The 21,223-nt window shown below is 38.6% G+C and overlaps 2 protein-coding genes across 5 annotated transcripts; one reads left to right on the top strand and one right to left on the bottom strand.

Moving 5' to 3' along the window:
* Positions 1–8: 8 nt before the first annotated feature.
* On the top strand, positions 9–15,071 carry nwd1 (NACHT and WD repeat domain containing 1). 2 transcript variants are annotated; one of them, XR_008302704.1, is made up of 20 exons: positions 9–3,357; positions 3,707–3,792; positions 4,646–4,762; positions 4,867–5,221; positions 5,317–6,574; positions 6,664–6,867; positions 7,044–7,203; positions 7,286–7,403; positions 7,481–7,645; positions 8,588–8,785; positions 8,987–9,109; positions 9,198–9,400; positions 9,528–9,788; positions 10,616–10,706; positions 10,846–10,994; positions 11,201–11,474; positions 12,593–13,146; positions 13,286–13,391; positions 13,746–13,859; positions 14,767–14,907. XR_008302704.1 is itself a non-coding variant. In XM_053238146.1 (20 exons), the coding sequence occupies exons 2-20, from the start codon at positions 3,240–3,242 to the stop codon at positions 15,069–15,071; spliced, it is 4,845 nt and encodes a 1,614-aa protein (XP_053094121.1). In that variant the 5' UTR covers positions 9–3,073; positions 3,174–3,239. The 2 variants fall into 2 exon arrangements, 1 of the variants encoding a protein (XP_053094121.1); XM_053238146.1 differs by lacking the exon at positions 13,746–13,859 and having other exon boundaries at positions 9–3,073; positions 3,174–3,357; positions 14,767–15,071.
* On the bottom strand, positions 15,004–20,537 carry zgc:113223 (uncharacterized protein LOC541424 homolog). Of its 3 annotated transcripts, XM_026926084.3 has the most exons (9): positions 19,988–20,536; positions 19,747–19,804; positions 19,520–19,644; positions 18,277–18,351; positions 18,098–18,193; positions 17,808–17,936; positions 16,257–16,418; positions 15,570–15,654; positions 15,004–15,138 (listed from the first exon to the last, which is right to left on the bottom strand). In XM_026926084.3, the coding sequence occupies exons 1-8, from the start codon at positions 20,042–20,044 to the stop codon at positions 15,571–15,573; spliced, it is 786 nt and encodes a 261-aa protein (XP_026781885.1). In that variant the 5' UTR covers positions 20,045–20,536; the 3' UTR covers positions 15,004–15,138; position 15,570. The 3 variants fall into 3 exon arrangements, with proteins under 3 accessions (XP_026781885.1, XP_034164455.1, XP_053094122.1); XM_034308564.2 differs by lacking the exons at positions 15,004–15,138; positions 18,277–18,351 and having other exon boundaries at positions 15,519–15,654; positions 19,988–20,537; XM_053238147.1 differs by lacking the exons at positions 15,004–15,138; positions 19,747–19,804 and having other exon boundaries at positions 15,519–15,654; positions 19,988–20,534.
* Between the last annotated feature and the right edge of the window lie 686 nt (positions 20,538–21,223).

Raw genomic sequence — 21,223 nt, 5'->3', positions numbered from 1 at the left:
CCAGTAACACTGAGCAAAAGTGTGAGTTTTCAACAATAGTGTAGGGGCACAAATGAAACTTGCAAATGACCTGGTAATTCACTTTTGCCTTTTCTGATTTATGTGGAAGCTTTGCCACATGCTTGAGAGTTCTCTGTTGAGCAGGAACAGCAAAAGACTGTTTTCCTCCAACTCCCGATTTGATTTCACATGTGTCTTGTATTCCTGAAATACTTTATCTTGGTATGACAGAGCTTGCACGACATGCCTGTTTCCAGTTCTTTTTGCCCTTGTAATGAATAAAATCCAGTTGCACTCATGGCCGAGTGCAGGTCTGAGTTTGTCCATCTTCAAATCTGCTAGCTAACTTGGCTAGTTTCTAACATACAGATGCAGTGCAGTTGCTAGCCTATGCCTTAACATTTCACCACCCAATAGGTGTGGTGTGATGGAAAAATTTTTTTTTTTTTTATGCGTCTGCCACTAAATGGTGGAGCATTATGTATGATATTGGGTTGTCTGTCTATCCATCCGCCTTTGCATCCATTCGAGATTCTCGTTAGCGTGATATCTCAAGAACAAGTGGTTGAATGTTTGCAGGATTTGCATGAAATTATTATTATAACAAGCAGACGAACTAATTAGATTTCATAATTGATCCAAACAAGGTGGTCTTACTGTCACTTTTTAGAGTAAAGTAGATTAGTTATAGTCATTGAAGAGAGTACAAGTTCAAAGCCAATGAAATACAGTTAGCATCTAACCAGAAGTGCAAAACCGCAAGTCGCATTAGGTGTAAAGTGCAAAGAGACAATGAGGTAGGGTGGCAATAACGTGCAAGTGATGTACAAATGAAATATAAAAAAACATAAAACATTAAAGTCCTCTTGCCTTCTCCCTCTTCTGCATTTCTTCTCCCTGATATTCAACAGCTGCTCTCAAACACACAAGGGAGGAAATGCCCTAGACCTGGTCTTCAGCTGCCCCTCTACAGCTACGGACATCAATGCTACCCCACTCCACATCTCTGATCATCACTTCACCATCAGCCTCCCTATCCTGCCTAAAACCAGCTATCAATATTTCTCTCCCACTTACTGAAACCTCGACTCTATCTCCCCTTCCTCTTTCTTTTCTTTCTACAATCCTTGAACGCACTGTCTACAATCAGCTGTCTCTCTAGCTCTCACAGAACAACCTCAAAGATCCAAACCAGTCTGGCTTCAAATCGGCACATTCCACAGAGACTTCCCTTTTGGTCGTCACTGAGAAGCTACATGCTGCTAGATCTGCCAAGCCGTCATCAGGCCTCATCTTCCTCAACCTTTCAGCAGCATTTGACACAGTCAACCACAAGACTCTCTTGTCCATCCTCATGAGTCTTGGAATTCATGGCATAGCGTGACAGTGGTTTGCTTCCTACCTGGAAGGTCAGTCATATCAGGTGATGTGGAGGAGATCCACATCTGCTCCACGCAGACTCTCCACTGGTGTCCCACAAGGCTCAGTACTTGGTCCTCTTCTGTTCTCCCTCTATACTCGATCTGTTGGTGAGGTCATATCCTCACATGGGTTTTCATACCACTGCTATGCGGATGACACTCAACTCATCCTCTCCTTCCCTTCCTCAGACACTCATGTTTCCACTCAGATCTCAGCAAGTTCCACTCAGATCTCATTATTCAACCTCTGAAACTGATCCAGAATGCAGCTGCATGACTTGTTTTCAAGCTTCCTAAGTTCTCTCACACCACCCTGTTGCTACGCTCCCTCCACTGGCTTCCTGTAGCTGCCCACATCAGATTTAAAACACTGATGTTTGCCTACAAAGCCAAAAATGGACTAGCACCCACCTACCTCAAAGCAATTATCATACCCCGCACTACACCACACTCCCTCTGATCTTCCATCACCACTCGACTGGACCCACCATCTCTCAGGGTACAAGGAAGGCATGCAACAAGATTGTTCTCTGTTCTGGCACCTAGGTGGTAGAACAAACTTCCCCTATATGTCCAAACAGCTGAGTCTCCGGCAGTCTTCAAATGACATCTAAAGACCTCTTCTGGAAGTATTTAAATTAGCACTTCAATTTAAGAAAAAAAAACTGTGTTGTCTGTGTGCTTTTCTTACTATATTACCTCCCCAACAGAGTTTTTCAACTGATGCTATTCTTAGTCCATGACCTAGTGAACCAGTATCAGGATGTATTTATTGATAGAGACTTCATCGCTCTGGATAAGGGCATCTGCCAAATACCATAAATGTAAATGTAAAAAGTTCAAATTGTGCAAATGGTATGATGTGTGATTTGTCAGGCAAATTTCATGCTCCTTTTTTAACTTGTTACACAACACCCTCAAAAACAAATTAAAGTCTCTTGATGGCTTCCCTCAGGATTACAACCTTCTGAGGTTGTCTGATTGAGTGGGAAACAAATATTGCACATGGCACGTAGTTACAGCTAATTGATGCAAAGGGTGTGTTGGTGCATTATGGAACAGATGGGTGCTTCCTTGATATTTTTTCTTTTGCAGTTACAGTAATTGAATAAAGTCAGTGGATTCAGTGGTCCACTGTAGGGACACCAACCAGCGGTGAGTTTTGCAGAAGCTTCAGCGAAAAGATAAGCATTAAATAATACAATATAGAACTTCCTAATGAATTCTCTACTTGTCAAAATGTAATCATGTTAATGTTATAAGGCTTTTAGGAAACTGGGATTAATGTTGCACAGGTATGAAAGAAAAGGTCTGACTGAAGCACTGTATACTTTACGCAATGCTATTTATGCACTCAGAATAATTCCTTAGCGCCAAATCATTTTTAAGGTGTCTGAACTGTAAATGCTACAGTATGTGCTAAATTGGTGTTTAGCAAATCTAACCTACAGCAGGTAAATAAGTGGAACAGCAGCTGCTACCTCTCCCCCGGGTGCCATCACCAAGCCAGGGAGACATGGTAAACAAAGGTGCCTCCTGGCATACCTGATCTCTGTGGATGAAATGACGAAGAGCATAGAGCACAAACACTTGCTGATGAACAGTACTCATCAGACGGTAATCCAGGTTGGATGGAGTTTCTGTACGCAAGGGTAAGCAACTGATGCCGCTTTACATTCGGGTGTCAGGGTTACACATGCTACGCGGTGCAAATAAAACAGTAGTGTTGAACTGAAGACTGTCTTTATGCAGTGCAGTGTTGTTACAAGCAGCTAATGGGCTGAAGTTGGAAGAAGTTTGTAGGGTGTACACTGAGGGATGGATGTGATGGAGATGAGGGAGGCTCTGGGAGTCGAGGCGCTACGTGGACGCGACATAGACAGTCTGGAGCCTCCATCCAATGTGGTGCGAGTGTTCATCAGCTCAACAATCTCAGGTTGGGATTTTACTGATGAGCTCTTCTTTACAGTGGCTTTAATTTTACAAAGGTGGCTTTAAAAGCTTTTTTCCTGCATTATTTAAGAATCATTCTGTTGAACCATTTTTCTTTTTAAAACTGGTAATTAATTTACCACATGTATTAACTGTTGTTATTAACTGTAACATAGTGTCCGTATATCACAACAGTAGAACAGGTTTTTTTTCAATTATTAGGTAATATTTTGTTGTAGTCTTTTTGGTTTTCTATTTCTCTGTCATTTTCCTTTGTTATTGTGGTTTCCTCTCTTTGTATGTAGTGTATGTAGCAAGATGATTTCTGTTAATATTACCCTTTTTTTTGCCAGATCTTGACACTGAACGAAATGCCTTTTGGGAAAAAGCCTATCCTGAGTTACAAAGCTACTGTCAAAGTCTTGGCCTAGTCTTTGAGGTTCGTACTGAATATTGAGTAATTTGATACACGTGAAGTCAGAACTTTGCATATTTTCCATTGTTGGAACACCAAATACAAAATGGAAACTTTGAAACTATTGTAAGTTGGTCTTAAAGGGCAAGAATGTTGAGCAAAAATCAATACCAGAATCTTCCTAGTCATTGTCTGACTTCCTGAAGTGAAGAAAAAAGTATTTACGGTGGGGTTCAAAAGTCTGAGACTACTAGTGAAAGTGATTTTATTTGCATTCTCTTCTAATTTAGTATACATTTTTTTCATTGCAAACACTCTAATCAGCAATAACTTGAGTGAAAAGTAGATTTTTTTTCTATAATATTTACATGAATTTCAGAATTTCTTAGAATTCGATATGTCCCCTTTTTGCTTTAATGACAGTGTGCATTCGAGCTGGCACAGACTCTACAAGTTTGTGCAAAACCTGATATTGGGTCAAATCCATCTGAGTGTTGTCTGAACACATGATTTAATGACTTAAGGAAAATCTGACCTTTTGTACAAACTTGATCGATATCAAAAATTTTGCTTAAGTTTAAATAATAACCAGAAATAGCCATATTGAACATTTCCTTTGTTTTAAATTTTTCCAAATTCTAAAACCTTCTGTCTTTTCCAGTTTAAAGTGAAAATTAAAAAAAATAAACAGAACAGATTTTCAGTGTGGTCTCAGACTTTTGGAGCACACTGTGTCCCCTATTGCCCATTGTGAGTAATGTATTAGAGTGAGAATTGTTTTATTGATCGCTTCTTCACATCTTGAGATATCAACACTGAAATTCAATTTCTTAATCTGCTGTTTTTATGTCTGGATGTACATTTCAAATTCTACTAGGTTGTGGATTTCCGGTGGGGTCTGTGGGATCCAGTCACTGTTGATCACCTGACAACTGAGCTGTGTCTTCAGGAGATACAATCATGTCAGAAAGTGTCGCTTGGACCTAGTTTTATTGTAAGTGTGGTAATTCATCTGCATCTATATACAATTTTACTGACAAATTATGCCTTCTAGTTAATGAGCAACTGCATTCATGTTTGTTTGCTTTACAATCACAGGCTTTGGTTGGCAGTCAGTATGGACACAGACCCATTCCACGCCTCATATCAGAGATCGAGTTTGAGTTACTGCTTTCTAAACTTTCCCAGGACCAAGCAGGGTTGACAGTACTTAAGAAATGGTTCATCAAAGACGATAACTCAGTACCCCCTAAATATGTCCTTCAGCCAATTACCACACACTATCCTCATTACAATGATACAAAACCTGAGAGTAGACCACAGCATGATGCTGACATTTTGTCTTGGAATCTCACTGAAGCTCGGTTATTGCAGCTTTTATGTAGTGCAGCGCTGCAAGCTGAGAAGGATGGGGACTTCAGTGCAGAGCAGAAGCACAAATTCTTCAAGTCACGTGAGAGAATGTTTTGTCAGTTTATCAAAGTACCATTAACACTCATTATAGTCACTATATATTGAGTGATTTTGCTTTGCTTAATGTCCACACAGTGACAGAATGGGAGATGGAGCAGAGTTTTCTTTCAACTCAGGGACAGGACATGCCTTCACCTGTCATCTTTGTCAGAGAACTACCTCATCTGAAGAAAAGTGAAAGCCGTAAGCATGCTAAGTTCTTGGATGTCACAGCTGACGGTCTCCTGGACACTGAAGCCCAGGAACTCTTGACTAGTCTCAAACAGCGTATCTCCAGTGCCTGTTCAAGTCATCTCACCTTAGAGCTTAGTAAAAATGCTATGGATGTGAATCGTAAGGAGCACAAGGAGTATCTGGAGAGATTCTGTGAACAGATTGTAGGTCAGATAAAGGAGAGGATTGCCAAGCAAACTGCTCCACCAACAGGTCCAGGATGGCTGTGGATTCAGCAGGAGCTTTTTCATCATGCAAAGCTAAGTAAAGACAAGTGTGCTGCTTTTATTGGAAGAGATGGTCCACTGGCAAAGCTCTGCCTTACAATGTGGGAGTCGACAAACATACAGCACGCACCACTTGTAGTCTACGGGCCTCCAGGAATTGGTAAGACTTCTCTGCTGTGTAAACTGGCCCAGGAGATGCGGACTGTTCTAGATCCACAAGCTATGGTTGTTCTCCGACTGCTTGGAACATCTCCCATCAGCTCAGATATAGACTCTGTCCTAAAGGGAATTTGTTTACAGATTTGTGGAGCTTTGGGATTGGCAATTCCCTGCCCACAGATTGCAAACACACATGAGAAGTTGGTAAGGTTCTTCCATGCCATGCTGCAGAAAGTGTCTGAAGATGGAGAAACATTAGTTCTAATTCTGGACTCTTTGGATGAACTCTCACGGGCCAACAATGCTCATAAATTGCACTGGATACCTAAAGAAATTCCTCCTAATGTACATTTGGTAGTGTCTACCCTATATGATGGGTCTCCTTTGAAGAGATTGAAAGCTCTAGTTAGTGATGATAAATGTTTCTTTGAAGTAGAACCACTGAATTGTGATCAAGGGCAGGACATCATTAATGCCTATCTGAAAGTTGCTGGAAGAAAACTTGTGTCTGAGCAAACAGATGCAATCACTGGAAGCTTCCAAAAGAGCGGAAGTCTTTTGCATCTGAAGCTAATGGTGGACATGGCAAAGCAGTGGTCATCCTATACCTCCATGTCTGATATTCACCTTGGCAGCTCGGTGCAGGAGGCAATCTCATTGTTTCTCCAGACACTGGAAAAAAAACATGGCGAGAAGCTTGTCCGCCATGCACTGGGTTACATCACCTTATCAAGGTTGGTTATTGGCAAAATTATACTGCTTTTGAGTTGCATTCTAGTAAAATCTTTAATAAATGAAAAAACACATCACTATGTCTTCACAGACGTGGCTTGTCTGAGGCAGAACTACGTGATATCTTGTCTGTAGATAATGATGTTCTGGCAGAGGTCTACCAAAGCCGGCTTCCCCCGAGCCACACGCTCATACGCTTTCCTCCTCTTCTTTGGGCACGTCTCAGACATGACCTAAGAGATCACCTAGTGGAGCGTTGGGAAAATGGCATTATTGTGTTAGTGTTTTCCCAAAGGTAAGGTGTTGGTGTATTTGGTTTTTGTATTTTGGTCATTTTTTCCTGAAATTAGTCAATTTCAACAAAATTTAAACACTATTTAAAAACCTGTGATTTTATATGGGATAACAGCATGAGTACAGAAATTGTGAAAGTCATGAAACTTGGAGTATAATAAGCTTCATCTTCTATAGGCAGTTTACTGACGTTGTGAAGGCAAAGTATCTTTCTGTGGAGCACCGAGTTCAAATGCACAGCATTCTCAGTGAATACTTCTCAGGTCAGTGGAGCCAGGGCCAGCTCAAACCCATACTTCTGTCATCGCTGAGTACCCAGCTGAATGCTGATAGAAAGGTACTCATCAATGCACTATATGTGATTGTAAAGCATGCAAATTAAAACTGCATTAAACTGTTCAGCACATTGTTTTGTCAAGGTGCCGCATCAGCCCCTATGGTATGCTGAAGGAGTGGCGAATCTCAGAATGCTGCATGAACTACCTTATCATCTTATACACGCAGGCAAATGGGAGGAACTGCGTCACTCGCTGCTAGGTTGGACCTGGTGACAACTCAGATTTATGTAATAACTCATTTATGGATGCATCACCTATCTGTCATATGTGTTGCAGGCAATTTGGACTGGTTGTATTGTAAGACCCTCAGCTGTGGCGTGGCCAGTGTAATTCAGGACCTGTCACTCTGTGTTGACATCATAGACTGTCCTGAGATCCAACTGATCAGGGACTGCTTTCTACTGCTAAAGCCTACCTTAGATTTCATTGATGGACACACAGGTGAGTATTGATCTGGGTTGTAGTGAGGGTTTTGTTAATGTAAGGAATGAAACATGATGGAGGGGGGATGTGCTGTTATAGAAAATAATTGAAACGTGGTGATGTAATGCAGCCCAACACGATACAAACCTTTACAGATGGCTTAAGAAATATGTAGCTAATATGCTTAGTAAATATTAACCTGACAATAATAAATAGGAAGACATTTCAATCATTTCAGCATTCTTATACATAGTTGTTATTATTACGGATGCATCTATACCATTTTTTAGTTCGAGTGCATGTTTTCTGGTACTCGTTGATACCGATACCAGTACCAAATTGAATAACCTACTTAGCATTAAGCAGTCAGGGCCATTATAGAACATTTTATTCAGCTCTGTTTATGTTGCTTGCTGCCGTGTGCTGCTAACTATGAAGTCGTTGTACTGAGTTTTATGTTATACTGATGTTATGCCTTTTAAACTGTATCTTAGATAATAGAGAGTGTGAAGGTGGCCAACCTGAGTCTGTGAAATGCACCTTGTCTCACAAGCAGTGTGTAGATCTGAACTGCACCTGTCTTAATGCTCAGTGCTCGATGATCTGCATGGTCAGGACAGCTGCCATTGCACTCTTTATTAAAGATATTATTTAGATTCCATAAGATATTACTCAGGTTACTTGTATTGAAGGATTACAAAATTAGTGTGGCAAAGTACACTAGGTTTTCATCACACAGTTTCATGTGGTATCAGATGCTGGTAATGGAGCATGTTTTAAAAGTATGAGTAATGAGCATGCTAGCAGATTGATACAAATATCGAAGCATCAAAGCATCCCTACTTATTATACTAATAATTAGTAAATTTATTGTTTTACCTGAGTCATCACTGTTCATTCAACTTAGAACCTACAAAGATTTAGTATACTATGAACTAACCTAAACTGATCTTTTTAAAGACTCGCCCCTTCTATTCACTGAGATCACTGCCAGGCTTCAGGCTCTGGCTCCTGTGTACCCTTCTCTGATTGGGCGCCTATGCTCGCAGTGCGACGATTGGTTTGCTTCCTATGCAGACCCTGTGCTTGTGCCCAAGAGTAGCTTCTTACAGCCCCCTGGAGGGCCTTTGATAAACACCCTCAGTGGTTCTGCAAAAGGTATGTCACAGAGGTTGCTTTTTTAAAAGCAGTTGATTACTACTTTGAGTTCGATTGATATATTTCCTAAGCACTGTAGGGCTATAGGTTACTTCTGTAACTATAATCACAGGTGAAAAATGATGATTCTTAGGTCAATATAATTGATAACTCATTGCCCACACCACACTGATTGCTGTCTTTTCTCTCTTGTTTACAAAGGGATTACTGCAGTAGATCTTTATTTGGAGAGAGAATTACTGATAGCAGGTTCACTGGATGGAGAGTTGATTGCATGGGACCTAAAGAGTCCTGAGATGCTGCATACAATTGAAGGACACACAGGTTAGCTGACTATAATGTTGTCACCTTTTAAACCAAAATCCAGTACAAATATGACCTTATGTGGCATTTCTACACTTTCTCTGCGTAGGTGCAGTGCAATCAGTGAAGCTTGTAAAAAAAGGTGAACATTGCTTGTCTACTGGACTTGATGGCTCTCTTAGGAAATGGAGTCTTGTCACCGGGAAACAGCTCTACTGCATTCCCACTGTGGTCTCGGTACAACCCTGGCCTACTGAACAGATCCTTGTGCTTGAGCCTAAAGCAATGGTCCTGTCCAACACACAGGGACAAGTGCGACATCTTTCTATATAGATTCTAACCTTTTATACACAGAACCCCAATTTAGTTGCTAGAATAGAATGTTACTCTTCTACTGAACATATTCGCTTATTCAGTCTTCTGTCACTGTCGTGTGTAGGTCAAATCATGGAATTTGGACACTGGAGAGCTTCTTTATGAAGTTGATGTAAAAGGAGAATGTTCAATCCTTAGTGCACTGGGGGAGGATGTGGCAGTCATGTCCAGTGATGGCCAAATCTGGATCTTTGATTCAGACACTGGCCTAGAAAAATCCTACTTTAAGCTCCCATGCACTCAGGGTTTCACTGTATCCAGTGTGCTTTCACTCCCCCGACATGGAAAACTCCTCATTGCCTCTCAGGAGTGCTCAGTGAATATGGTAAAATTCTATTTTAGGCCTCCTTTCTCACTGATTAGTTTATTTGCGTAGTCCGAATCCAAGGGAGATTCATATTTTTGGTTTATTGTCTATTTGTTCAATTAGTTTCACACTAAATGTTTTAAATGTACTTCATTCATTGGCTGGAAATATGATAATGGCAAATGTAAACAACACTTCTGCAAAACCATGCCGAAATCAAGGCTGAGCATGACGAATACAGTGCTAGTGCTGAATAATAAGCAAATTGTTAACTAACAGCTGACTTATTAACTGCTCTGTCTTCTGGGACTCATTTTTCCATCTCTCGTGTCAGTTTAGTAGCAAGCATGTAAAAAAAATTCTACCTGCAACCTATAAGCATGATGTATATTCATATAATTTGCATTTAATTTAATGTAATTAATAAAATATCAACAATAATAAATATGACAATGAAAAATATTCATAGCCTACAACCATTATTATTACTACAACCTATTTTTTTTTTTTTAATTAAACTGGCTCCTTATCTTCCTAACAAGATCTTTAAGAAAAGCCTAGACAAGTTTAAAAAGTTAATTAAAAAAACATTTCTGCATTGGGTTGGGGGAATTTTTTTTTGTTTTCTGAAAGAAGAGGCATCAAAGTATGTTACAGACAGTAAAACTCAATTTTGGTTAAAACCCCATTTTTAGTCATTTTTGGCTTCTTGCTAGAAGCGATATCCAATGGGTTTTCCCAAACCGCCACACACACATGCAGTCTCCCTTACTGGGGAGTCCTAATCTTGCAACCTTTCCCCCATTGTACCTCATTGTAACCTTCCTTTTGACCTTTATCTCTAGGTCTCAGCCAGTGGTTCACTATCTGATGTTGAGCTCCCTGCACCTGCTTCATTTATGTGCACTTCGGAAGATGAAAATGTGCTCTTTGCAGGTAAATTTTTAAAAAAAAATTTTTTAACAACATTTTGTTAAACAGCTTATTCTGAACCCAATCTCTATTAATACCTGAGATAAAGTAAAAGAGAGAGCATGCAGACTACTATTTTTAAAAATCATCCTCTTGCACAAAGGCTGTGACAGAACACTGGCTGTGCTACATGTGAATCCAGACTCTGTGCACAAAACCCAGGAGCTCCAGCATGAAGCCACAGTCTTATCGGCTGTTTCGTACAGCCAAGGAAGTAAAGTCATCACTGGATCTCAGGATCAAATCATACGGGTCAGTTTCGCTCAGATGCCACAGCTGAAATGGGTTTTTAATATAATCATTAATTAATTTTAGTGTTTAGTCAGAGCAATAAAAGAAAGACATATAAATGACTTAATTTACTGGATTATTTAAATGAAAGCTGAACTGACTGCATTGTATTGCATAAAACAGGGAATATTTTATCAGATATAAAATGTTGTGTCCTTCAATTGAAGGTTTGGGGTTTAGTCACTGGACACCTCCTCGACTCCTTCAGTGGAATGGGATCTCCTGTCACCTTTGTGTCTGTGTACAACAGCACAATCATCTCAGCCTCAACCAGGTCTGGTCACCTCAAACTGTGGCAGCTGGACTATGACCCCAAACACAAAAGCCAGACCTGTATTCCTGCCAACTGCCCGAGGGTGGTAATATCCAAAGACGGCAACACGGTCCATTTCATCAGAGAAGAGGAACGAGCCAAGGTGTTCGCATGGAACTGTACTGAAGGTGAACCACACTGATTTTTTTCACATTTGTAATAGTAGTAGCAGTCAATTTTTGGGCACCACATTTATGCAGTTATCCAATCAACCAATCATGTGGCAGCAGCCCAATACATAAAATCATGCAGAAAGAGGTCAAGAGCTTCAGTTAATGTTCAAATCAAACATCAGAATGGGGAAAAAGTGTGATCTCTGCGACTTCAACTGTGGCATGGTTGGTGGTGCCAGATGGGCTTTTTTGAGTATTTCAGAAACTGCTGATCTCCTGGGATTTTCACACACAGCAGTCTCTAGAGTTTACACAGAATGGTGCGAAAACAAAAAACGTTGAGTGAGCAACGGTTCTTTGGGTGGAAACACCTTGCTGGTAAGAGAGGTCAGAGGAAACTCTAGAGAATGTTTTAAACTCTAGAGACTTTTGTGTGTGGAAATCCCTGGAGATCAGCAGTATATAATATATAACACTAGTACTCACAGTACTAACAATTTAGTGGCCCAGAGTGACAACTTACTTAGCCCAAACACACCAATCATATTATTTTATAGGCAAGAATGAACAGAAATATCTTGGATGAGTCACCAGGCTAACTGTTGTTATAGCTAGTAGTAACGAGCTTGCAACTTCATGTGTTAGCCTAACACTTCTTATTCTAGATCTTATTCTTGCTTCTGCTTATAGATGTAATTGAAATGGAAAAAAGTTAGCTAACTAATTTTTTTTCCATTTCAATTACATCTATAAGCAGAAGCAAGACAGACAAACTGACTAAATTAATTAGCGTTAATTTCTTACCATTGTGTTTTGGGACCATTTCTCCTCTTCTGCTTTTTTTCCCTACCCCAGATAGATATGAACACTTCATGATCTGTCAAACAGATCTGAATATCTGTTTTAAAAATCATGGGGCTCCCTGGTGGTCTGGAGGCCCTAAGCACCCACTTACTGTATACCGCTTATAACAAGAAATGGCCCTCATTATGATACATATCCGGTACTGTGAAGATGTCTTTAAGTTTAGGTTTTTTTTTTTTGCTATATTGCCCACTCCTAAAATATCTCCATTGCTGGTTTAAACTAAGAACACACATATTTGCAACTTAAACTTCTTACATGCTCCTCAGGTATGTCCTCCGATACAATGGACGTGTGCTCAGAGGTGTGTTGCATGGAACTGGCACAACAGAAGCAGCTTCTCTTCTGTGGCCTCTGCACTGGTACTGTACTCATCTACCCCTTAGCCTTTCCCCAAGAGACCTTGTGCCTTCCTCCTCCGGAGAGCTTGCCGACTGTGCGCAGCATGGCCATCAGTCCCAGGGAAGATAAGATTGCTGTGGCCTATGAGGATGCGGTGTGCTTGTTCGAAATCACAGCAAGAGACAGCTTCCCATGCGTCGACGGCCCAATCCATAACTACTCACTCTCCCTGCTTCATTCACCTGTATCAGCCATGGCTTTGCTGCCCGACTGTAGACTCCTGTATGGCACTTTTGGAGGGGAGGTGGCAATCTACGACTTCAAGAGCGCCACAGCAGCAGAGCTGGATCACCACGGGGCTGCTATCACCTGCATCGCACTGGGTAACTGGGATAAACACGCTCTGGTAGGATCTGAAGACTGTGTCCAGAAGCTGTGGAATTTGAGTCCTGTGCTGCTGGACCATACTATGGAGTACAAGGTGGTAAAACAATCCCAAATAGTGATACTAAAGAAGGTTTTTAATCTGCACCTGCTTTAAGAACCCTGCAGATACATTTGAATTACACATTATTCGTGTATAACTCTGACAGTGTTTGTGTGTTTGTATCTGTACACAGGGTTTCTACTTCGAGGGCATTCTGTGTGCAGCCTTCTCTGTAAACGATAAGTATGTGTTCACTGGTTCTCAGGACAAAACCATCAAAGTCTGGGACGTGTCTACAGGTCAGTATTGTTAATGTTGTAGTTTAAGGTAGGATACAGTGAGCAAAGTCAGTGAATAGTGAGACTGTGGTAAAATATAAATGTGCCTTGAAAGTAGGTACAATGGCAGCAGAGTAAAGTACTGTCAATTTACAATAGATATGAAACATAAAATATTTAAATTACTGTAATATATTTACAAATGAATTACTATAGTTTTTACATCACTAAATGTTTTCAGTAACATACTAAAAAAAATTGTAATTTACTGACAGCAGAGTGCATTTACCGTAAATGCTTGTAAATATAATTATTGTATAAACTAAAATATAATCCACTGACACTTTAATCCAAAATGACTTACAACTGAGGCAGAATACAACAGCAACTGAAGGTTAAGGGTCTTACACAAGGACTCAACCATGGCAGCTTGGCAGTGCTGGGATTTGAACTCACAACCTTCTGATCTGTAGCTCAAAGCCTATACCAGTGAGTTACCACTTCCCTAAGCAACAGTGCACTGATTTATCCACCTCTAATTCAATTAATTTGCAATAAAAGACAAATTCCAGAGCTTTAAAAACCAAAGTTTTTCTGTATATTGCTATAAAATTAATACTGTAAATTTACAGCAATTTTTACAGTGAAGAATTCTGACTTTTTAAACAAGTCACTAAAGTGAACAAGTAAATACTGGTCACTTCCATGAGCTGAGTCTGTATCATTCAGTTGTGCTGACAGCCTTTGCCATTGCAAATGCCAAGAATTACTGACTCAGGCATGAGCAAATAGCCTGATTTATCAAAGGAGGATGAGAAATCTGATTAAACACCCCACAGTAATCCTGAGACTGAGCAAACAAATCACTGAACAAGAACTTTCAATCTTGTTCTTGACCGAAATGACCCAATTGACTGATTTACAAATTTATTGAAACCAAAGTGAATAAGATGTTCCAAAGGTCTCACTGATCCAGGTTAGGTCTACTTGTTTCATGTTTAATAATAACAATAATAGATTGTTTAAAAAAAAGTAGTCATTTCTACTTACAGATACAGTTTAGAGAAGCTGAAAGCAGAACTGAAATAATTAGGGGATGAATCTAAATGAATCTTTTGGCTGTTCAGACTCAAATGATTTGACTTGATTAGAATGATTCACTGAAAAGCCTCAAGGATTTTAACTGTAGTTGAAAAGAGTCTGTTCTGGTGGCCCATATGACAAGATATCATGAATGATATCATGATACGTTATATCACAGTATGCTTTTCTGAGAGTAACCCTACAAATAAATTAACCCTACAAATAAATTTAGAAAGTAGTTTGCTCTTGTATGTTTTATTATAGCCTACACATGTACTGCATAATTTTATTGTGATTTCATTTGTTGTTCTAGGATCCCTTTTATACATCCAGTACGTTTATGCTGCAGTCATCAGGATTACAGCCTACAAAGATGGGTTTGTAGCCATTTCACAGCTTGGCTCTTTCATCAAGGAGGGCTTCCATTGTCCAAACACTCTGACATCAGGCTACAACCCACTCCGTAATTTCAGAGCTCACTATCGCGTTACTTCACGTGCGAAGAGTCTAGACGCTCCTCACTCTGTGATTGCAGGGCTCCACAATTACAATCCAGCTCAGTTCAACTTCATGAACTTACTCAAGACTAAACAGTCCAGCACGTGTGTCCTTCTTTGAGAAACCAGCATTTGGGGGCTTTATTAGTTGAGCGTTGTTCATTTTAGTGGTCAGTAGTCTTTCATTTCTGAAAAACACATATCAGGAGTGCATTGCAAGCACATAATAAACAATAACTGGGTATTGGAAATGTGTTTTATTAATACTTTTAATGTTTAAAAGCATGTTATAATCTCTGATCATTTCTTTTCTTACAAAATTAACAAAATTCTTAACAAAATGAATCCCAACATTCATAATTTAACAATGTATGTACACTATGTAAAAGTGTTTCATTATAAAACTTCTACAATCAAGGGCTCATTTTAGAAGGACAAAATAATTAAAACTTTAATCACAGCCTTAATTTGTAAAAAGCATCTTCTACTTACAGAAAATGTTCACTTGCATATATGCAAGTGAAATATATATATATGATTATAAATGTGATATTTCAGATATACTGTATATGGTTATATGGTTATACTGTAAATGGTATTTGGCAGGAGTTTAAATCACCTCATTTTGGCCTATAATTTGCTTTCTTCCTCTCCTTTTTCTGGATTTGGCTGAGCTGAGCAGCTGCCAGTGAGATCATACATATCTGAAAGACAATTCCAAAGCAATATTAATAAACCACTAAACATAGTTTACATGCAATAGTGCTACCTACACCTGTGTAGTATGACTTTTCAAACCTTTTAGTGTTTGTGAAAATCAATATTTTATGCTGATGATACATAATCAAGATTTTTATGCTGTTTATATATAATCAGATTTCCTATACACATGTTATATTAGCAATCAGACTTAAAAAAAAAATGACATTTTGATTTGATGTTTGTTCCTAAAATCACAATGTAGATACCTTGTCGCTGTGTTTATGAATTATTTCTTGATCCTAGTAAAGATCTTATCCAACTGCAGTTGTTAGAATGACTTATTTTGCCTGAGTTTTAATAAATTTGCGCATAATCTGATATCATGCTGCTGTTTGCTTTTTATTGCTCTTGTGCTGTAATTGCGAAAATACACAAGCCACTACAAGATTTCCCACCGGGAATGCAGTGCCTTAAGGCATCGTATAATAATGTTTCAGTATATTCACGATGTAGCTGAGTGCGTGAGTCAACTTTAACTAATACCACTTCTATGAATTTCCAAAGAAACATGCAAAATAAGAAAATGTTTAAAGGCCTGTCTCACCTCGAGGCAGAGCAAGCTAATGCTGATCCCTCCAACCAGCAGCAGGTTCTGTTTCCCCCACAGCACTATTTTGTTCAGGCAGCCGTTGATATAAATGCGTTCCTTGACTAAGGATTCGTCTATCCCCTGACTTTTGTAGCCACACATGGAATTGAACACAGTCTGCAAAGAAACCCATAACACCTCCAAGTCATAAAACCTCAGAGATTAACAGTATGACACATTTTCTTTAAATTCACTAGAAAGTATGTAGATCTTTCTTTGCCTGTGATGCACTGAGTAAGACTCCCACCCAAAATATACGTTTGAATATTTTATAACAGAAGCATCAAATGTAGCAAAGAGCGAGAGAATTTTCCTTACCTAAATAAGACAGGACAGGAAAGGAAGGGAAAAGAAAAAGATAGACTTCCTGAGACACTGACTTTGTATTGGGAAAGGATTAACCCCCATGACAAGTTCTAAGGGAGGATGGAGGGGAAAATGTTGTGGGGACCAGCACGGCACAAAGCACTATCCTATCATTAACAATACCATGAATACCAGTTAGTGATCTTGGATTGTTAAAATCTACACTTCGAATCTTTTTTTTTTTGCATCTGAACATGCATCTGAAAAATGCGATTTCAGAAGAAATTTCCAGGAAATGAATAAACACATACAGTATGTTTTACTTGCGTAGAGACTCCGATAAACAAAGTAGCTTTTTGCCAGTTATGAAGAGAGAAGAGAGGTTGGTAAGGGCTTATAGTGTGACAATGGTATATTGATAAAACATAAAAAGTCTGAAATAGTCACACTATGACTATGTATGACTACTCTACCCTGGATTTTTCTAATTGTTTTAGAATATTTGTGTTGCGGCCTAGGAAAACCCATGGGATGTTGCTGTGGCTGAATGATGGTGTTACTCTAATTGACAAGGGAGTATAATATGCCATCTCTTCCACCCAGAGAGCATGGCCAGTTTTGCTTGTCAGATTTCAATCTCTTCTGGAAATAACCATAAATATGATTTCCCCAAAAAACAACATAGACATTTTTTACTAATTTTTCTAAATTCACCTAGACTTTCGGCAAAGATTATATCTAACAAATAAGGAGGCTTTTTAACAAATGCAGCTTTTTTAACAAAAACGTTTGTAGGTTATGAATAAAGGCTGGTATAGGTAGACAGTGGTCTAATGGTTTTTATGGTCATAATTATTATTTATATATTTATTTATTACATTTTAAATTAAGTGCAAATTAAATCAATAAATAGCAGTTCCTTTTAGACAATCAGTGTGTTGGTGTTTTTCTGTGGAATTGGAATAGTATCTTTAATTTAGTGGTAACCAGACTTTAAAATACTAAAATTTTATTATGGTTCGGACACATGCATCTGAGAAACATATTTACGCTCATGAAAGTCTGTCATTTTTGAAAATGTATATAAATATCAAAATATGACCATGTGAAAGGTCCAAGGCTGCCACACATTGATAAATTTTCTCTGCTGCTGATGAACTAAGATGCTTAAAACTATTTGATCCGTGTCTGGTGCATTACCTCATTCTGCTGCCGTACACAGCAGGAAAAAGGCACACCACAGGCTTCCAGACTGGGGTTATTCACAGAGCAGTTGAAATATGCGTTCTGAGACCAGTCTGAGTAATAATTCGCTCCACAACACAGGAACTGAGGTGGCATAAAGAAAGATTCACCAGATAATATTACATTAAGGATGAGAAATTTAATGTACATCCTGGGCATTTTACATTCGCTGCTTATTCATTTGATCCCAAGCTCAAAGCCTTGTACATATTCTTGAATAAAAAATATAAAATAATTTTTTTTACCTTCTTCTGCACAAAGTCAATCACATTTTCTAAATCCATGTCCTCTCGATATAATACAATGGCTTTCTTCATTAGCAGTTCTGTCCTCTTTAGAACCTGGGAGAGAGGTAGAGACAAACTGATTAAAGGATCATTTAAATCAAGTGATTAATTACAAGTTCGCTAGTTTGACTGTGTACCAGGTCTGAGAAGAGAAAGCCCAGAACAGCAGCAGCGATTTGCAGGAACAGGATGACCATTAAAATTCCTAAAAACTGAAAAATACCATATGTCAAATTTGAGAAATTTGGGGAAAAAGTAAATACAAAATGAATTTGAAAACACAGACATCACTGCAAATTTTTGCATCCCATTATGCTCTTTGGGTAAAAATAAATAAATAAATTTGCTTCTAATTTAAAGCTATTTTAAAGTTTAAAAAAAAGGTTCTGTAATTGTCATGAACCTCTCTGTCTTATAAATGTTTTAAACATTTTTTCACTATTAATATCCATTTATAGCATACATTATTTAACCATTTTGATACTTTGCTTAAGGATGTGAAGAAATCTCATTTTATGTTTTTGTTTTGTGCATAATGATGAAAAGAAACAGTCCAAAATGATCTATATTTAATTCTTCAATATTAAAATCATCACGATTTTTGCAAATTAGGGTTGTAACCCAATGACAAATATCAGTATCTGTATTTGAATTTAAACCCAAACTGGGTGTGGCCTATACCTGAAGATTTTTTTTTTTTAAATTATTATTATTATTATGCCTCCCAGACACACTGGAAAACACTGGATAAACCCAGAGGTAGAAATGCCAGAAAGAAAGACATGCCAGCACTGTCAGCATGGTGTGTGAATACCTCAACCTCAGCTACATCACTCGAGAGTAAATGAAAGCTGTAAATGCATCATGCAGCGCCGCCCACATTCCTATCTGTGGTCTGTGTTTGTCACCCAAATCTGTGTGCACAACTCTAGTCTCAACCAGATGCCCTGTGAACCTTTCTAGTGAGTTTTCTTTCAATAGTGTGCCTCCTATTCCTATTTCCATTCGTATCTGTATTTGTATCCATTATCTGGTCAGTCCGAGTAATGTATTTGTATTCGGTTACATTCCTAGTGCAGATAGATATTCTGAAAAGAAAAGCCTTAAAGTTGAACCACCAAAGAGCACATACTGTACATGAACACAAACCCAACCTGACAATCAAAGAACAAAAAGTGCACCAAATAAAGTCCAAAACAAAGACATTCTATCTGATTCCAGAGGCATAGCATATTTAATAAGTGATTATTAATTCTATTAAATATTTTCAAGATGAAATACATTACTTGAAATGTAATGCATACGAAACAACACATTTGGTTATTACTTTAAATCATGCAAGACATTGGCAATGGATCAATTATGTCACAGCCTTCTCACTATTTTCAGCAGAATGGCACTATCTCGCAGTGCTCCGAAACACCCGAGGAATGTTATGATGAATGTGAGGGATCCTACAGTCAGCAACAGGAGAGCTGGATCTGTTGCCAAAGTATCCACTACATCTGTAAAACATGATATTTACTGTAAGCTCAATTCTAACAATACAGCATATATGTAGCAGGTTGAAAAAGACAGTTCATGTGATAAGAAGGGCAATTCAGTACCGTTTTCCTTGGCTACTTTAGCATAGATGCCTACAGCAATCATAACCCCGCTGCCCACCTTGAAAAAAATATTTTTTTTACTTAGAATGTCTCGGAATAAAAACATTTCTGTAGTCCAACTATAAGATAAAACACTGCATTTTAAATTAATAACTGAATTTCTTCTCACTACAAGCTTCCATGACAAAGTGGAGTTCTGTAGAATATATAATACACCATGGATATTATAAAAATGACTTACCCAGAATATGTAGCAGCATATAAAAAGAATGTACTTAGTAGCTTTGCAAGCTGTCATTACTGATATTTACTTTTATCTACTGGTAAGCGTGATGAGCGTAGCCCGACATAGCCTCTTCAGTTCCTTGTTTTTTACACAACAGGCATGTAACAGCTTGTTCCAAATAGCTGCCTGACATTATGAATCCACCTGTAACCTGAGCTGTACTTCACTCTCATATATATTTTTCCACATGAATAAAATATCATCCTTCATAATATCTTGAATGACTAGCAATGTGAATACATTTATACAAAGCTTACATGAAATAGAGCAGGATACTGTTGGTATACAACAGCAACTGTGGACCTGTCCTCAATCCCACAGCAGACTACATATGGATTCTTCTATTTCCAATTGGTCCACTCCTACTCCAGACCTGCTCTGGTCCCACCTACGTGTGAGTACCCAGACCTATTTCTCATTCATAAATTCATAAATATTTTTCCATACTGTTTTCAATGAGCACTTGCTGAGTTCTCCTTGCTATATCACCACCTTAGGGACCGTATCAATGCTTGAGTGTAGTACGTTAGAAAACCACTGGAAGCCTTGAGGGAACGAATCACCATATATGAATATTCTAGTAGCAAAAGTACAAGAAGGCTTTGTGATCTGAACAGTGGAAAATTGATTGATCAAGATGTATATAAGTGTAAACATACGCAGTACAATAGTTACTAACATAGTTTTGCCACATTCTAAACAACTTCTTCACATTAGTCTACTATCTAACATTACCTACTTGGCAAGCTAGTTCATTAGAAAGGCACTTCCTAGCTAGCTTGAAGAAAATAAAGTGTACAAATTACCAAGGACTTTGGTTTAACTAACTTCATCTCCCATGCCCACATCAGCAAAACTACACTTACATTCTTCACTCTCAAACTGCATGCATTTCCCATTAGTGTCACTATAGTTACTGAAAAATTCATAGTAGATCCTGAATAATATATGAGTCGGTTAATCATATTCAAACAAAAGAAACCTTGAGAAGACCAGACTCTAAAGGAAACCCATCTTCTTCAGTGTGACACCGGATAGTGGAATAGTAAATCATTACAATATATGGGTGTAGAAGAGTGAAGACAGTACTCTGTTGATATTACACTGTCCACTTTATTAGGAACACCTGTACACCTGCTCATTGATGCAGTCCGATCAGAACAATGCATAAAATCATGCAGATCCAGGTCA

This window comes from Pangasianodon hypophthalmus, chromosome 11 (genome assembly GCF_027358585.1).
Source record: "Pangasianodon hypophthalmus isolate fPanHyp1 chromosome 11, fPanHyp1.pri, whole genome shotgun sequence".
Classification (NCBI taxonomy): Eukaryota; Metazoa; Chordata; class Actinopteri; order Siluriformes; family Pangasiidae; genus Pangasianodon; species Pangasianodon hypophthalmus.
This window is presented reverse-complemented; position numbering and strand designations above follow the sequence as displayed.